The sequence below is a fragment of the Castor canadensis genome, chromosome 3 (genome assembly GCF_047511655.1).
Source record: "Castor canadensis chromosome 3, mCasCan1.hap1v2, whole genome shotgun sequence".
Taxonomy (NCBI): domain Eukaryota; kingdom Metazoa; phylum Chordata; class Mammalia; order Rodentia; family Castoridae; genus Castor; species Castor canadensis.
In genome coordinates this window covers 189,709,422-189,728,576 of record NC_133388.1, presented here as the reverse complement: position 1 = coordinate 189,728,576, position 19,155 = coordinate 189,709,422, and the positions used below count along the sequence as shown (strand labels likewise).

The 19,155-nt window shown below is 41.2% G+C and overlaps 1 protein-coding gene across 7 annotated transcripts in view; it reads left to right on the top strand.

Annotated features, from left to right (window-relative positions):
* Dnaaf11 (dynein axonemal assembly factor 11) overlaps positions 1–19,155 on the top strand; it is a 123,792-nt gene that overhangs the window by 71,796 nt on the left and 32,841 nt on the right. For all 7 annotated transcript variants that reach the window (XM_074069242.1, XM_074069241.1, XM_074069240.1 and 4 more), the window contains exons 9-10: positions 2,320–2,389; positions 3,521–3,616. In XM_074069242.1, the coding sequence (XP_073925343.1) occupies positions 2,320–2,389; positions 3,521–3,616 (166 nt within the window). The remainder of the gene's footprint in view (positions 1–2,319; positions 2,390–3,520; positions 3,617–19,155) is intronic.

Here is a 19,155-nt window from a genome sequence, read left to right as displayed (position 1 = left end):
TGCCCAACTTTGCTTTTTGAATTGTGGAACATACACATAACTTAAAATCCACCATTCCAGCCATTTCAAGTGTATATACAAGTCAGTGGCGTTTAGTAAATTCACACAGTCATGTAACCATTAGTGCTGTCTAGTTCCAGAAAAAATTCATCTCTCTGTGGCAAACTCTAACCAACTTTTCATTTCCATAGCTTTGTCTATTCTGAATATTTCATATAAAAGGAATCATACAATATGTGTGGCCTTTGTGTCTGACTTCTTTTACTTACCATAATGTCTTCAAGGCTGGTCCATGTTGTGGCATGTGTCAAAATTTCTTTCTTTTTTATGGCTGCATAATATTCTATTGTATGGATATACTACATATTTCTTACTTCCTAATCAACTGACAGATATTTGTTTTGTTTTCACCTCTTCCTGTTGTGAGTGGGAGCTAGTCCTAGTCTGGTCCCTTCTTCTTCACACCTCTCTCCACTCCTCCTTTCCATCTTCTGCCCACTTTTTGCCTGTCACCTGCTTTTTAAATGAGTTTTCAGCTTTTTCTCCCCTGACTTTATGTCCTCATTTCCTGCAGCTCTCCAGCTGCATTTCTGTTGTCCTTCAGTTAAACATTTGCTTTCTCATCCTTTTGGTGGTAACTCAGGTTTTAAACTGAGGGCCTCATGCCTGCTAGCCAGGGACTCTATACTTGAGCCACACCTCCAGCCCCTGCTATCTCATGCTTTTAGGTCCTTTCCATTTGGGGGCCTAATTTCTGGAGTTTCATGAATCCTTGCTATTTTTAGCTCTGTTGGCTGCTTCCTAGTCAGAGACTTTCTTCACCTCCTTGTATAAGATTGGAGACAGGCCATAGAAAGAGCCCTCTTTCCCCGTCCTTCAATCTGTGGAATGAATTGCACTGAAACTCCTTGTTATTTTTTGATGGTTTGTGAGAATACATGTGACATTAAACACATTCATCCATGTATGCCTTTATTCAACAAATATCTATGGAATTACTACCATGTACTAGGCATGGGGAAGGTACAGTCATGTCTGTCCTATAGCTTACAGCTCACAGGGTTGGGGGCAGGGCCAATGACAAAGGGAGAAGGGTGCTGTGAAGGAAAGGGGCAGTGTTCAGGGGTAAGACTAGCAGCGTCTTGGGGGAAGGTCTGGTGGCTGGCAGTGGGGGCTCAGGAAAAGTTGGCGACATACACAATGGAAATTGAATGGTAAGAACCCTGCAGAGAACTGGCAGAGGTGACTTCAGGCAGTGAAAGGCCATGCAGAAGGAATAGGTGAACACAGTAGGATCCGTGAAGCAATGGGAAAGAATATGCAATGCCTTAAAGTGGTAAATATTACACATGAGGTTGAAGAAACCTTGTGTCTATTTTTGCTATCATGAATTTTTTAATTTAAATAACATACACTACTACTTTGTTAACATTACCCGTATCCCAGGCACTATGAATGTGCTTTCTAGCAATCAGTTTTTAGGAGTAAGCATTATTTGTGTTGTTCCTGCCCAGACGAAGAAGTGGAGGCTCCGAGGGGTAAGCACACAGTGTGAGGTAAAGAAGCAGGACACAGGACAGTGATTGCTCATGTCTGCATCTCACCACTTGTACCTGTGATCCCTAAGTTAACTTTCCCACTTGAACACTTGTGATTTTTGAATCATTGCTATATTTCCTAAAGTTCACAATGAGTATCTTCAAATGTATACAAAAAATTATTTAGCTAAACTTTTTTTAATGAGTGATGTGAAATGTAAATCTTCCATTTGCTCAAGAGACAAGGAGAATAATGGCCACCTGACCTTGGGGTCCCTGTGGTGTTTGCTTGCAGCACCTGCCCTCAAGGGCAGAAGCTGCCCCTCTCCCAGGAGAGGAGAGCTGGTCCCAGCCTAGCCACTGAACAGCTGCAGGCCAGGCAGAGGCCTGAGCAGGCAGGAGCTGGTGGCTTGGGCACCATTCGCAGTGAATTCAGCATCCTGCCTATTCAAATCCTAGGGGCTTAAAATAAAATATTCATGGAAAAACATGGCAAGCTGTTTTTTTTTTTTTTTTGCAAACCTTTGGTGTTTCAGACCTCAGATATTTTTGGGCTAGGGGCAATCAATGCTGACTGCACTTGTAGGTCTAAAAATGAAATTGCTGATGTTAAATTTCCTCTGGACTTGGTTTGATTTGAGACTAATTTTTAAGACCTATTTAGCATGGAAATTTTAAACTTCTTCAACTAAAATGCCCCTGTATGTATGAATTTGTATTTTTGCTTATTTAAATTTAATGTTTTTGAAAATTGTAAGATTTGGTATGCTTAATTTTGAAGGTATATGGACACCTCTTTGATCGAGGTTGACGTGCAGCCAACTTATGTCCGAGTAATGGTCAAAGGAAAGGTAAGAATAGCCCTGTAGACCAAGAGTTTTAAAAGCTGAGTCTCAGACTAAACTGTAGCCTCAAAATAATTTTTTAATATTAGTAAAATAGAAAAATAGAAACTGAATCAGAGCATTTTATTTATTTCTCTTTCCATTTTTTATTGTGTTGGGGATACATTGTGGCATTTACAAAAGTTCTTACAATATATCAAATATATCATAGTTGAATTCACTCCTCCATCATTCTCCTTTATCCCCTTTCCCCCATTCCTGCAATAGTTTCAAGAGGTCTCATTTTTCCATTTACATACATGAATACACAATATTTGCACCATATTCACCCTCCTACCTACACCCTTTACCCACATCCTCCCCTCTTTCACTGCTACCACCCCCCCACCCCAGGCAGGACCTGTTCTGCCCTCCTGTTTTCCAATTATGTAAAAGAAAAAAATGACATTTTTGTTTAAGACATCTATATAGGGAGTTTCCTTTTATAAACATTCCATGTATATATGTATTAGAACCTGAATTGGTTCATTTCCTCTATTTTTCTTCTTTCTACCTTAGTCCCCTTCTTATGGTGATTTAAACAGGTTTTAAAACTCTATATTCATTGGTTTTATATCATGGGAATCATATGGAGTAGGAATGGTTGATGACTATTGTATAGCTTAGGAACATTGATACTTCAAACCTGTGTCTGTTGTTTTTTACTTTGAGCAAGCAGATAGCACAGCTATGTGTGGGAACTTTGCATAAGGTTATACCCATTCTAAATTGTCATGATTTCATTCATGGAAATTCTTAATTTTATCAGTTTTGAAATAGTATATTTGATGATTCTGAGCATTCATATGGGTTAGCTTGAAGGAATTAACATGGGCAGAAGTTAATGTTTTACCTGTTTTCTACCATAATTAGACTCATGAGTGTTTCACTGTGTGTGATTGGTGACCATTCTTTAGATTGTTGATTGATTAGGTAAAATAGTTCATGCATACCAAGCATAGCTTATATATTCTTTCATAGTAAGTCTAAGCACATCTTCAGTGAACAGTGTATCATGACTTTACAATGAAAATACCTCTTGAAGTGACCCCGTCATGTAACATGACCTTGTTTGCAATACCTGCTACTTATTTCCAGCCATTTCAGCTTGTCCTTCCAGCAGAAGTCCGCCCTGACAGTAGCTCCGCTAAAAGGTCTCAGACAACGGGGCATCTGGTGATCTGTATGCCCAAGGTAAGTAATGGCACCACGATCAACTTCAAATCTTGGGATGTTGGTTCCTGAAGGAACTTGACCTGCCAGGGATGAGGAGGACTTCTGATCAAGGTACTTTCAGTTGAGAGAAACAGAAAGTCTATTCACATCAGCTCAGGAGGAAGGACAGAAGCCTGTGCTAAAAAGAGCTGAGAATGAGATGTATTAGAAATAAGGGCAAAATAGTTTCTGCTGGGTATTGAGGGGGTGGGGGGGGAAAGGGAGGGGGTGGAGTGGGTGGTAAGGGAGAGGGTGGGGGCAGGGGGGAGAAATGACCCAAGCCTTGTATGCACATATGAATAATAAAATAAAAAATAAAAAAAAATAAAAAATAAAATAAAAAGAGAATGAGATGTGACTGGGGCCTGGGGTGGCTCATCCCTCCATCATTTCACCAGCAAATTTTGTATATCTGGAAACCAGGCTCTGGCTGGCAGATGGAGTGATAAATGACATTGTTTTTCTAAGTGAAGCCGCTGCCACTCAGCATGCCTATTATGTGGTGATCAGTATTTTCCCTGCAAATAGCTTTAAGAAGAGATGTGGTAGGTCTAAAGATTCTGTTTGGTTTCCTTATACAGAGCTTACTAGTTTTGTGACTTTGGGAAAGTTCCTAATCCTTCTAGGTCTTTGTAACTTTTAAGAGATAAAAAATGCAAATAAAATCAATAGCATAGTTAATACTCAGTGGGTGTCGCTAGTATTATTTTAGTGTTTTTTAAAGATCTGGATCAGATAGTATTGTAACTAAAACTCTTTAGTTTTTGGGGAAGCAGTTGCTGGTATGTGCACAGTTTTATGTGGCAAGGGATTAGTATGATTCAGTTCAATTTAGTAAACATTTGTTGAGTACCTGTGTAGTTCCAGTTGCTGGCTGAAAGATGAATAAGAAACTTTAATCCTTTAATAAGTCTAGAAAAGGGGACAAGAGTATAAGAAAACAATTCCACTATAGTCTGAACAAAACCACAGCAGAGGGATGTACTAGAAATACTGGACTTACTGGCTCTGATTTGGTGAAGAGGAAACACGGGGCCATGATTTTTAACAGTTAGTCACGTATGATACACAGAAAGGCGGGGACAAGAAGTGTGAGGCACAGTATGTCATTGGAATGTAGATCTTTGTGGCTATGGCACAGGACAAAGGTGACAAAGGGCAGGAAGGTACATAGGAGAAAGCTAATGGGCAATCCTGATGTGGTTTGGTCTTGGGGTTATCCCCCAAGAAACGAGAGGCAACTCTCAGATAAGTCAAGGTGGAGAACAACAAAGGTATGAACTATAATTTCATTCCTTAAATTTAGAGAGTTTATCCTAGAAGCCATTTAGATACTGTTTCAGGTACTGAAATGAACCAAGATCTCTAGAATTCTACAGTGGGACAGGGGAATGCAGACCACACACAGAAAAACAAACAAGGTTATTTTAGATGGACTTCAGAACTCTGCTGAAGATAGGACTGGTAAGGATTATGAGATGATACTAAGGGCATGTGACTAGCCACCTTAGACTGAGTGGTCAGGCAAGCTTGCTGTGAAAATATAACATTTGAACCAAGACCTGATATGTATGGTCTGGGTGTGAAAAGGTGATGTGCTAACCAGAAAGAATAGTAAGTACAGGAACCTAAGATGGGAAAGAGGCTAGTGTTTCAGGAATAGGGGGAAAGCCAGGCCATCTTGGACATAATGAATAAGGAGAAAGTGGAAGAAGACGCCAGAAGCATGGGCAGAAGCTGCCTTGGACACAGCCTTCCAGCCACAACAAGGAATATGGGTCTTATTCCAAATGCCATGGAAATCCAGTGGAAGGTTTGAAGCAGAGGAATGAAATGATCTGATTTGTGTTTTATAAAGGCAATTCTGCCAGCTTTCTGGACTTAGAACCTGTGGGTGGAGAGAATAGAAGCAGCAAAAGTAGTAAGGTAGCCACTGAGGTGGGAGCTGATGGGCACAGGTGACAAGGTGGTGATAAGTGACTGAATTGAGGATGTGTTTTGATGGGAGTGCCAAAACAATGTAGGTAAGCAAGAGTACTTTGACTAATAAGTATATGATGGTGCCATTTTCTTAGATGGTAAACACTGTGGGAGGATTTAGGGAAGCACATTATGGGTTCACATGGCCATTTTAAATGATAGATACCTGTGGCCTCCAGTTGAAATCTCAGGCAGGCATTTGCATGTGTGAGCTTGAGCTCCATGGAGAAAATGGGTCAGAGATAGGAAACTGGAAATTATAGCCATATTGATGGTAATTATAAACATGGGACTGAGAAAGACTACATCAGGGGAGAGTGGAGGTGGAGGAGAGAAGAGCACCAGGGTGGAGCAGAGAGGGCATCCCTCATTTTGAAGTTGAAAAACACATGAAATTATGGTGACTAGCCAATGAATTAGGAAGACCAACAGAAATGTGTAATGTTAGGGAAGCTTAGAGAACAGACATTTTTGAGAAGAAAGAAGGAGGCTGATTCTGAAAAGAACAGAGGTGGTCACTGGATTTGATAAAATGGAGAACATCTACTGTCTTGGGAACAGCCATTTTAGTGGGGCAGAGAAATTAGAAATCTGTTAGAAAGGGCAGATAAGAGAACTAGGTATGTGGAGGAGGAGACAGAACTTTTAGACAACTGGTTTGGGAAATGATTTAGCAAATGGGAACAGAAAAATGGGCCAAGAGCTGGAGGGGGATAAAGAATCAAGGGAGGACATTTAAGGCTATAGCTGATACAGTGACAAGAAACACTGAAGAAATTTTAAATGTTGAATGAATGGGACACCAAAGGTGAATATACAGTTTACACCTCACTGATGGGTTAAAAATCATAGTGTTTAAAACTTCTAAAGATTGGTAGAGTTGCCTCTGCTGACTTTTAGACTCCTTAACTTTGATCATAGTTGAATACCTGAGGCAGAAGTTTGATAGTTGACAGATTTAATGTATATAGATGATGACTCTAAAGAACTTAAAAAATTAAACTTGGGAAATGTATTGGTCCATATGTACACATATGGTATGCACATGAATGGGTTAGGAGGTTTTCTGCTGCAAGTTACAGAATCCCCAAATAAAACTGGCTTTAGCCAATAAAGAAACTTTTCCACTCTTATAGAATAAAATAGGAGGCCCCAGTCAGGCGCAGTCTAGATCGTTCTGAAATGTCAGCTTGTCCCCAGACTAACTTCCTCCCACGAGACAAGGACAGGCTGTGACCAGGGAACATGCTTTCTTATTCTCACCTTGTCTGAAATAGAAAGCCAGAGAATCATAGAAAGACAGAGAGGATCTCTTTCATCACCGCAGAGCAGAAGTTCCTCTGGACTGAGTAGGTCAATTAGCTGAAGAGCATCCAGTTTTGATTAGCTTCATTCTGAACACTCACTCACACCAATCTGGCCAAAGGGATACTAAGACTTTGATTGGATTCTCCCAGCCAGATCTCATCCCCTGAGCTAGGGTGGGATCACCTTTGCCCAAGCCCCTTCAGTTTCAGTGTGGAAGAATAGATAAACCAGTCACAGGCACTTCTGCTGCTGAGGAAGGAAAGGAGAACAGGTCAGGAGTGTGGTGAGCCAGTGAATAAGGCTTCTACCATGATTTAATAGCCCTCCATTTTCCTGCAGCCAGTTTTCCAGCAGATTCATCTTAGATAATCAGTTGTGTATGCTTATTCTGCAGCAAAAATATAGCAAGTGCAATTGGTTGTCAAGCAATAAAACAACAAACAGAACAGTGAGAATCACATTTTCCTTGGTGGCCACAACAAATAAAGGGAATGCTTCCATACTAACTGGAAGATCCAATAGCGAAATCTCAGAGATAATTACCTCAGCTCTTCAGTAATAGACATGGATATGACACTGTGATCAGCAGCCTTGTATTTGTTTGATTGGAAGTTTCCCTTCCAACTGAAAAGGCAAAGACTAAATGGGAACTCTGTTATTTCCTAAAGGGAAACAAGAGATAGGATTTCGGGATATCTGCAGGGTGCAGTGCACAGGCTTCTGAATCTTTTAAATAAACACATCATTCTGGTTCCGTTTTCCTCTTTGTTTGTTATTTTTTCTGTTGTTTTGTTTCATTGAGACAGAGTCTCACTGAAAGGCTGACCCTGAACTTGCCATGTAGCCTAGGCTAGGCTTGAATTTGCGATCCTCTTGCCTCAGTCTTCTGAGTTCTGTGATTCCATTCTGGCTTGTTTTAGCTTCATGAAACTGTAATAAATGGCATATTAGGGAAAAAGAAAGCTACAGAGTGTGTGGGAGGTGTCACGTGGGAAGAGAGAAAGTAAGAAAGTGGAAAGGGAGGGGCCCTGTTCACTCTTATTACAACCTGTCCTTGGGAACTAATCCACAGCTGAAGACCTGCATTAATCCCTGCGCCAGGTGGTCCTGACTCAGTCCTCTCCCACTCAGCCCCACATCTCAAAGGGCCCACCATCTTTTAATACCTTTGCATTGGAGGCCAAGCTTCGACATGGATTTTGAGAGAACAAACCTCATCCAAACCATTGCAGTTACTGAGTGTGCACTGATTTGGTAGATTGTGTTAAGGATGAATGGATGTATTTACATAAGTAAAACTGAAAGTCTAGTAATGTGCTCCACCACTATAACTCCTATGTTCCTCAGAAGGTTCTATTTAATTGTTTTCTCTTTATACTTGTCATACTTTCAAAATGTTAATTTATAGATACCACACACATGATGTTAGTTCCTACTTTGAATGCAATTTTCCCCTTCATATTTTCTAAGAGTTTATGCTTACCTACCTGTCAGCCTATATTTTAGATGCGTAGTCAGACTACATTACATGTGCATATTATCAGCCTGGAGATATTCAGCATATGAGTCCAAATTAACAAGATTTAACTGAAAATTTGCATCTGCTGAGAAGCTTGTTCACTTGCATGGAGTCATTAAATTAAACTTCCATCTAGATTCTCAACTGACAAGTTACAGGAACACTCCAAGATCTGCTTCATGATTTCCTTTGGGTGTTCTTTCAGAATAATTAACTGAGATTAAGGAAGTTCCCATCTGAGTGGAACAGCAAAATATATTTACCACTTTGGTTAATGAACATCTTTCTTGATTCTGCTTATACCAAGCAGAGGAGGTGAAGGTCATCTATTAAGGCCAGCAAAACACACCGTAATTCTCAAAAACCTACATGTCCTTCTCTGATTAGCTGGGCACATGTTCTCAACTCAAATATGTGTGATATACCCATCAAAAACTCACTCTTAGTATCTAATTGTTAAGTGGTTCTGTAGTTCAGCCTGGTCATCTTGCCAGGTTTCCTTGTTCTGTTCATACTGATACTATTTTATTTCTCATTCTCAGCTCATTCCTAAAACTTCTAATACTGAAAAAAATTGAAACATCAAAAGGTACTTTGCACATACTTTGATCATCATACCTACTATCTGCATTTGTAGTCCCTCGTTCACCTCCTTATTCTATGAACCATGCCTGTGGTCGTTCCAAGCCCCTGGAGGAGCAGTGTTGGGTCCTATTTGCATTTGCCTTGGAAAGCGGAACTTTTTTCCCTTTGGCAATTCTACTTCATTGGGTTTTGCCTCTCTGAATCTTATATTAGAAAGCATGCTGAAAGATATCCCCTGTAAAAACCAAAACAGAACAATCTATTTATTGCCCTAATCTGCTGTATTAAAAAACTCTTAAAATAGACCTATTTATTTACTCTTTCAATTCTTCTCTCACAGTCTGTAAAACCAATTCCAATTAGGCCTTTCTCCTCCCCAAATCTCCTCCTCCAAAACCTCTCTTTGAGGACTGCAGTCATCCTCACTTTATCCTACCCCCTGGCCATTCCTCATCTTCTTCCAATTTGACCTCGGCTTTTTGCACCACGAGTTGGTGTCTGTACATGGGCTTTAGATGCACCATTCACTGGGCCCTCTCCCTGTGTCCCTAAATGCTGCTCCTGTTCCCTGAGTGCCTCTGCTGTTTCTTGCTCATCATATCCAGGCCTCTTAGAGAGTTGGCATGTACAATTACTCAGTTCCAGGACTGTTTCTGTTCTCTATTTATATTCATTCCCTGTATAATCTCATGACTTTAAATATCTCCAGAGCTTCATCGTCTGCTAATTGCCAACCAAGTAATAAGTAGCAACAATCACACTAAGGAGAGTTAAGAAGATGGACGACATATCTCAAGCACATCTTACAGTGTCATTACCTAAGGAGATACTGAATGGTTGCTGTCTACTGACCCTGAAGAAATGGCTGAGGATAAATTGTACTTCCAGTAATCACACAGGGGCTATTACTGAACAAGGAAAAAGGGTAAAGTCCAGAGTTGGCCAACCCCACTTTGGAATGTAACTCTGAAGGATTCTAAGTAGAGTGAGGACTAGGCCAGTCCTCAAAAGGTCCAGTAAGGTGTCTTCACACTAACCACAGGTCTGCAACTTGGTCTTGAACTTGAGGGAAGGTAATCTTAGGTAAGTAATGCTTACACATGCCTGGAAAAACTCAGTGGAAATCCTTTCGAGGGGAAATTAATGACATCCGTGGACTCAGATTTTACACACACACACACACACACACACACACAAGATCCTCAATTTATGAAGTTTTAACTTACTTTTTTTCACTTTATGATGGTGTGGAAGTGATATGCATTCAGTAGAAACCATACCTCAAATTTTGAGTTTAGATCTTTTTTTCCTGGACTGGAGTTATGTGGTATGATCCTCGCTCTCGGTTAGCCACAAAATCACAAAGGCAAGCAACTGAGACTTCACAGTATGCTGTGTTGCTAAGCCATGACACTCAGTAGTTAGGGATGCTAGATGCATTTGCAGCTGACTTACATAGTGAACTTGCAATGGTTCATCAGGATGTAGATCCAAGTTAAGGAGTGGTAATTAATTATTTCCAAATGAGTATCCAGCCCACAAAAACAAACTAGGCACACACAGAGGTATGACTCAATCCTATGAATAGGATTCATTGGAGTGAGTCGGTATGTTGAGCTCTGATCATGCCAGGCTGATGTTCTTCTTTGAGGGTGACCTTGACAGTCTCATATTTAGTGTAGTTATTAAATTGTGAGACAAAGACTGTTTCACACTGTAAAGCACTTTTTAAATTTGGGTCTCTCAGAAGCCAAATCTTACATAGGGACTTGAGTACAGTAGTTTATTTGGGGAATAAGTAAATGTTGGTCAGAGAAAAGGAAAGTGAAGGCAGGCAATAGAAAGTTCTCCTAAACCAGCTACCCCAGTGGGAAATTCTACAAGATTGTGCACAACACATATGTAGGACAGCTACCTAACGGGATGGTGGAACTAAGTGTCCATATACTAAGTGCTGACATTTTTTGTTGGTGACTCCTCCCTATTGTAGAATGGTAGTGGTGGTGGTGGTATAACTCCCCAGCACTTCTGCTAGCATAGTCCAAGGCATCCTCCATTTTTCCAAGAAAAGGCCTCAGCCTCAGAGGTGGAGGTATGGGTGACTGGAAATCTGCTAGTGGACATTGAAACATCAAAGGGTTTGGTTAGGACATTGTAATGTCTGTTACCAAAATCAATGCTAATTATGGTAGAAGATAAATGTTTTATATGGACCTATAAACTATAAAAGTGATGCATCATACTTGAAAGGAACTAAGTAAGAAATTCCAAAGCTAAAATATAATAAACTAATTTTAAATTTTAATAACTAGATTTAACAGCAGATTCAACACAGCTGAAGACAACAGAGGTTAAAATGGAAAACAGAAGGCACTGGTCCAGAATGAAGCTTTAAAAAGAAAATTTTAATACGAACATTAAAAACATGTAGAATACAGTGAAAAGATCTGATGCATGTTTAGTTTGGATACTCCCATATAGAGAAGAAAGGAAGAATGGAGCAGAGACTGTATTGAGGGATACAATGGTGAACAAAGAGATTTGTGTTTAGGATTTGTGAATATGTACCCAGTGCATAAAGCAAAAATGTGCTACATACTTCTGTCTGTGAGACATCACTATGCTATGTTTTGGGTATTGAAAATAAAAATAGTTTTGGCCCCTGCCCTGAAGGATTTTACCACATATTCAGGATATGATATATTCACAGTTACTACTCTTTAGCAAGCCCTTTTATTCTCTGTGCTAAGTAATTTATTCAACTCTATCTGTAACAACTCTACAACCTAGGGGTATTTATTATCTGTATTTTCCAATGAGAAAGCCAAGATTATTGAGGTTAAATAATTCTATCAGTATCAGTTAATAAACATATGTTATGTCATAAAAAACACTACGTTGTAGAACCTATAAGATCTGTTCTGTCAGAAGCCTCATATGTTGCTAGTAAACACTAATGACATAGCTGCCATTTATTGAACATTCAGTATGTGCCTCACACCACTGAATACTTAGAACAACTATGGGATAGTTAGTACTGTTCCCATTTTGCATTGCAAAACATTAAAGCCTGACCCTGCTTTATACTGTAAGGCATGGAAGCAAATGCATATAAACCATGCCTCATGATTTCACCGTGGCCATGTTACTTTTGGACCAATAGTAGCTTAATATAGTAAGAGGTTCACCTTCCAAATTTTGTTACTAGTGTTTGTACTCTAAAACCAGGAAGTACTTTAGGAGGTTTTCTGAATATCGCTGTCCTGGTGGCCTTCATTCATTTTTGAGATTCTCTCCCCTATTTACAATATTGTCCAGGATCAAAACCAGATGTGATGAAACTTACCCTTTCTTCCATGACTAATCATACCACTTCAGTTGGAAGATACTTGCACATTAATTCAGGATGTCATTGACTGAGGGGCAAGGAAGCACATTATTTGCAGGCCACTGTTTTCTTCAAATTTATAGAGGAGGCCTCTGTTCAAAACCATGTGCTTGCCCTCAAAAACCTTGCCAGGCTTCCTCCTGGACCAGGTGGGTTGACTTGGGTTTCCTGGATGTTAAGTGAACAAATGTCAACTAAGTAAATGCTGTCAGATGCCAGGGGTCCCAGAGACCAGGCCTCAGCTGCCCAGGAGGTGAATTAGATCCAACCAGGCACTCCTTCCCTGCATGAAGGAGCATTGGGAGCTCATAGGCCTCACATGGCCAGGTGAGGCTCCTTGGGATGGGAAGGAAAGACTCTGCTGAACTACAGACAGAGCAGGGATACTCACAAAAATAGCAGGTGTCTATGGACTTTAGCCACACTTTGAAATAGGGCCATCAAGTACATCGTCTGTTTAATTCCCTTCTGCATTGCCTTGTGTCTGCGTACAGTTTTTAGAAAAAAATTAAAAAGGAGCTGATCTTACTGACTTGCTGCTGATAAAGCGAGGCCCCAGACCCTGATGGTGAAGACCACACAGCCTTCTATGAGTTATACAGCTTGCTTTTGTGACTTCTGCATCATCTACAGAACAGCAAAGCTGCCACTTAATATGGGCTTTATTCCTTTTCCTATTGGCCAACATGGGGTGTGTGACAGGTCATTCTTCTAACTGCTAGAAAATGAGAAGAAAAGGAGAGGCTGGACATCAATTCAAGGCCACCGTAAGACAATATCAGCAGTCATAATTCTTGCATATCTGTCTTTCTCCTGATGTATTTCACCACCATCACTAGGGGCTGAGAACCATACCATACCTCCATTGCTCTGGATCTTTATAGGGAGCAGCAGGAGAGAGAACCTTGCTTGTTTCTGTCCGTGATTCTTAGGGTTTTCTAAGGCTGGAGCATGCCCAAATATCAACCTGGATGTTTACTCAGATAATTGTTGAATGTGAATGCCACCTCTGTCATTAGAAGCTACAGGCCATGGGCACTTAGCTGCAGATTAGAGGGACAGAAGTGTTAATCTCAAGATACTATTTTTGTCTCTGGCAGAAAACCCTCTCAAACACTTTGGGGTCCTTTCCCAGGGGTAGTGCTCAGGAGACAGCTTGGACTCTGCTCGTTTACTATGTTTGCATGTAGTTTTTCTCACTCTAGGGTCCAGTTGCCTGGGCAACAAGGAGTGATGTCTCTGACTTTCGTCACTCTTTCCCTAGTGGATGAGGTTTTGGAACAATTCCACCATTCTGCCTGCTTCGCTCTTCCCACCTTTGCCATCTTCCTCCTCCTGCTTTCTCATGTTAGGGTCCATGGCCTATCCTTACTGACGTAGTGTTCCCAAGTTGTTCGTTTAATTGCCTTAATTCGGTTAACTGTATCTTGACCCTTTCCCCTGTCTGTGAGCCTCTTCTGATCAACACTGCCACTCCTCAGAGGATTCCTATCTCCATGTGTCATTTGGACACATCAGATTGTCATAAGCATTTGGGTGAAGGTCTTTTTGTTCTGTCAAATAAAACTCATGAATAGGCAACAAGCAGCTCTGTTAGTGGTAGCAGCCCTGAGCTCTTGGGTACTAGAGGCTTACAGGCTGGGTTTACAAATCCAGAACTCTAATCTCTGAGAACCAGGGGCTCCTGACTCTGGCTTTAAAAGTCAGAGGCTTATAGCTGTAGGTGCTTGGGTCAGAGCAAGCTCTGGGCTTTCAAATACAGGGCTTTATGGCCCTAGCCTCTGAGAACGAGAGGATTGTTGTTCCCAGCTTTCAGAGCCACACACATATAGCTCGAAGTGCTCAAGTCAAAGGTTTATGCTCTAGATTTTGAGTGCCAGCAGCTCAGCGCCCAGTGTTACAGCTCCTGAGCATCAGGAATCAGGACCCTCAGCTCTTAACCATTGGTGGCTATCAGGAAAGTGACCAGGGCTTATAGCTCTTACCTGAAGTTCCTTGTAGCCTCATACCTTCCACACTCATTGCTCCAAAGTTTCTACCCCTAGACACAATCTGGAACCCTTGGGCTGCCTTCTTGATTCTGTTGGAAGGATCTAGGACTAAAAGCCCCAGGAGCTCCTTTGTTTTTTATGCAACCAGCTGAGACCACAAGTGAGCAATAAAAGCTATCCTGGAGAATTCTGCCTCTATTGGGCCTAATGTGGCAACATTGGCAGGAGTTGGAAGAAGATTTGCATACAGGAGAAGCTTCATGAATGAATCCCAAAAAGCTGAGAACTAGCCTGCTTATATAGCTAGAAAAGGTCATTGCATACTTATGCTCAGATTGTAAATCCACCAATCACAGCTTTGCATCCACACAGTTTCCAGTTCCACCAGTGACAAGCCTTGCTTACAAACCTATCACAAGCTTTACATCATATTCAGTTTTTTGGTGAGTCACTTGTGGCTGGTGGTGGTGGGGTTCCTTCCTCTCCCCCCCTGAGTGAGAATAGCTGAAAGGTGAGCAGGGTCATCGAAGCTTGTCTTTTTTGGGATGGAGTCTTCAAAAGCATTGCAAGTTGCCAGAAGTGGCGTGACAGCAGCAACACTCCCCTCCTCTGGCAGGAATCCTGAGTTCAGCAGCAGCTATGGTCCTTGTCGCTGGAGTACAGATTCCTTGGAGTGATCACCAGTGTGCAGAATGGATGGACTGCTCTGGGGGTCGCCAAAGATGGGCAGCTTGGCTGACAGCTCCCTGCTCAAGGCAGCCAGGCATAAGGAAGGGTCTATCAAGGGGATGAATGGCCCATTTCTGAGTATCACTTCGTTCACAGGAATTTAAAAATATTGGATGGTGCTTGGGATGGGAAATAATATTCTCAACAGTGTTTAAAATGCTCACCCCCAAGCATGTGCTCGTAGGGAGGCATGGGTCCCTCTGGTTTGTCTCAAGACGTGCTGTGGTTTGAGCATCCCTCTCAAAAGTTCATTGTTGGCTCCTCGGTTTCTCAATGTGGCAGTGTTGAGAGGTGGGGGCCTGGTGGGAGGTCTAGTTCATGGAGGCCAAACCCTCAGGAATGGATCCAGGCCTTCATTAGCCTCTCACACACTCACGCCCTGCCTCCCCTCAAACTTCCACCATGTTGTGAGGCAGCAGGAGGCCCTAACCAGATGCCCCCCATAATCTTGGCTTTCCCAGCCTCTAGAATCATGAGCCTTTTACAAATGACCCAGGTGTGACAGAAAAGGGGTAAAATATGACATTTATCAAGGGAGTCCTGTCTCACTTGTGCCCAGCCCCAACTTCCACATGGCCCCTCCTGACCATGCAGTCTGGCCACCTGTTGCCAGCCTTGGCCCGCCACCATCCCTGGGTGTCTGTGGCAGTCTCCTAATGAGTCCCCCACTTCTTCCCCAACCACCTCATGTGTTCTCAGAAGCAAGGCCATGTCCTGTCTCCCCTCCTCTCAGGATGCGCCTCCATAGCACTGGGAGTATAAGCTGGAGTCCTCAGCAGCCCTCCATGGTGGCACTCACTGGCGTCACTCCCGCTCTCCTCCTCTCTGCCAGCTTCTGAAGTCAGCCTGGCCGTGCTGCTGCTCTTCGGGCGAGGGCTCTTCCCTTCTTGGGGCCTCTGCACTTGCCGTTCTCCATCAGGAAAACTCCCCGGCTCCCTGAAGGTCTGCTTTGCTTCTCTGCTCTAAGTCTCCCTCAGATCTCACCTCAGGGGGATTTCCCTGATGCCCGTGTAATCTTCCAGCCCCACCTCCCTATGCACCACAGTGTCTGTGCTTCTTCATTGGTCTTTGAGGTGCCTGCATGCTATAAGTGTGAGATATTTGTTTTCTACCCCCACCTCTCCCACACATGCATTTGAATGTAAGCTCATGAGGGCAAAGATTTTTGTGAGCTTTATTCAGTGCTAAACCCTAAGAACCTAGAAAATTACCTGGCTCATAGCAGATGTATCCATGAATGTTTGTTGAATGAATGACTGATATGAATAATGATGAGTTTTAAACACCATCATCTTGCTGAAGCTCCCTCTTGACGCAGAGGCTGAGTGGACGATTCTGTGTCAGTCCTCCATGGGAAATGTCAGATGGATTACACTCCCAAGATGAAAGAATTTTGAAGGAACCAGTCGATGGATTTGTTTTCCTTTTCTTACCAAAGCCAAATAACTGTCTTATATAAATATCAATATCGATTTTATATGTAGTAACTAATTATACCCTTTGGGTTTTTCCTCAGACAACTTGGGTAGCTTTGGGATCAAAGCTGTATGCATATGCTTATTTTTCTGATCTCTTTTTGCCAAATTTAAATTTTCTTTGCTATAGTTTTGCATTCATTTGAGCTAGAATATACTTCAGAAATGTTTGACTTATGTAGGTATTTTTTATCTGTTCAAAGATTTTCAAATAATGCACCAATGGTTGTAATTTTCATGTTTTCTAATATTGTGAATTAATGAGCTTGTTAAAACAGAAAAGTCTTGTTCTTCTTGGAGAAGTTGTTTTTAATAGACTTAGTGAACTATGTGCTTTTATTTTAAAGTCAATCAAAACACAGCTGAGAAATAATGAAGTCTAGAATCAAAATATCAGCAGTGAATTTAGATATATATATATATATATAAATTTAGAGGAAACCTATAAATATATATGCATGGATATATATATATATAAACCTGATGCCATGGAATAATAGTAAGTTTTGTTAATTCTAGCATTTTATATGACTAGCATTTCCTTCTAGAAGTCAGAAATTTAAATATTTAAATTTTGAATACCATTATTATGAATAATTAACTAATTAATACAAACACTAGAAATATGTAATAAGATGAAGAATTTGCAAGTGAACAAATTCCTCCAAAGTTGACATAAGGATTGTAGAAAATAAGAGTCTATTTTAATTGCATGGCTGGGCTGCATTGCTCAGCACTGTTAATATAATCTGATTCAACTCTGCCCAACTCCCAGGTCATAAAATTGGCTTACATCAAGGCACATTTGTATCCAAAGGACTTAGACAGTTTGGAAGTTTTATGAAGAAAAATGTGGAGTTGTTTTAAGAAACTTTACGATGCACGGCTGAAGACGTGTAACGTGTGTACTTAAGCAAAACAAAGATGGGGAAAAATGTACCTGTGAATAAATGACACAGAAGTTATTAGTATCAGATGAGGGGATTACTTGGCATGTTCAGGTTGCCACACATAGAATAAGGTGCTAGAACTCAGAAATAGAGAACTTTCTGCAAAATTCTGAAAAACTTTAGACAGCAAATGAATTATTAATTAATGATTAAGATACTCATTATATTTGACTAAGATTTAGTAAGCACTTAGCGTAGTCAGAGCTCTATGTGAATTACCATGGGAGAGGAAAACACGTGACATGTCCCTCAGGTCCTCCTTCCCGTCCCCTCGGTGATCCCACGGTCGTCACTCCCTGTAGATCCAGCTCTGCCCTCGCCCCGGTTTCCAAGTCCCCTGTTCAGATCAGCTGAGTCTTGTCAAGTCTCTTCCATTACACTTAGATTTGACATTATGTTGCTAGCTTATAGATCAGTATCATAGCTGAGGCTTCTGGGGTCTTTTATGACTCCCCTTTCCCTTCTCATTAGCCCAGCACCACAGGACGCAGTGTACAGGAAGGTCAGTCTGCAGAGTTCCCATGGTGTTCCCTTCCAGACACTTAACAGGCATCTCTGGGGGCTTGGCTCTTAAGTCTTTTGTTGCCATCATTCATTTGTTCCACAAATTTTAATGAGTACCTACTGTGTGCTAGGCACCTAGACTGGATTCTTAGAAATGCAAAGAGAAAGGCAGATTTCCACTTATTTAGGTGCCCTAAGGCTGCTTCAGGGGGAGTTAGGACAGAGGCTGCCCAGTGTGGGATCCTGTTTTCTCAGTCTGTCTACATCCCTTGTCCACCAGCCCTCTGCTGCTGAGGCACTGCCATCTCTTCCTTGTGTATTTTGGTTGTCTTATATAGATATTTGTAATTGTTTTGAATAAGGTTTCAAAAAGATCAAACCAGTTATGATTTTCTCTGGTGGAAATAGTAAGGACAATATAAAAAGAAAATTATATGATTTATAAAACTCAGATTAAGAGCCAAGGATGGTGGCACATGCAGATAATCCCAGCTACTTGGGAGGTGCATATCAGATGGATTGCAGTTAAAGGCCATACTAGGCAAAAAGTTAGTAGTCCCAATCTCAACAAACAAGCATGGCATGGTGATCATGCTTATAATCCCAGCTATGTGGGGGCATAGGTATGGAGATTGAGGTCCAAGGCTGACCCCCAGCAAAAAATATGAGACCCTATCTGTAAAATAACTAAAGCAAAAAAAGAATGAGGGTTTCCTCAGTAGTAGACTACCTGCCTATCATGCACAAGGCACTGAGTTCAAAATCCAGTACTGCCAAAACAATAATAATAATTAAAACCTCAAATTCCAGCATGAAAGGAGCTTTCCAGTAATGGAACAAACATAAAACTTTGTCTTTCACAATACCAAGTACATATAATGCATTGATTCATATTAATACTGAACATAAGTGTTTTCAGAGAAAATGAGTAGATTTAAATAAAATGTGTAAGCTGCCAAGTATTACAGAAATTAATTGCAAGCAAAAATCAGTAGTGTCACATAGTATACAAAAACACGAGAAAGGAAACTTAAAAGGCTAAAAATCAGTAAGAAGGTAACAGATAAGTAGTCAATTCTGACATCTGGG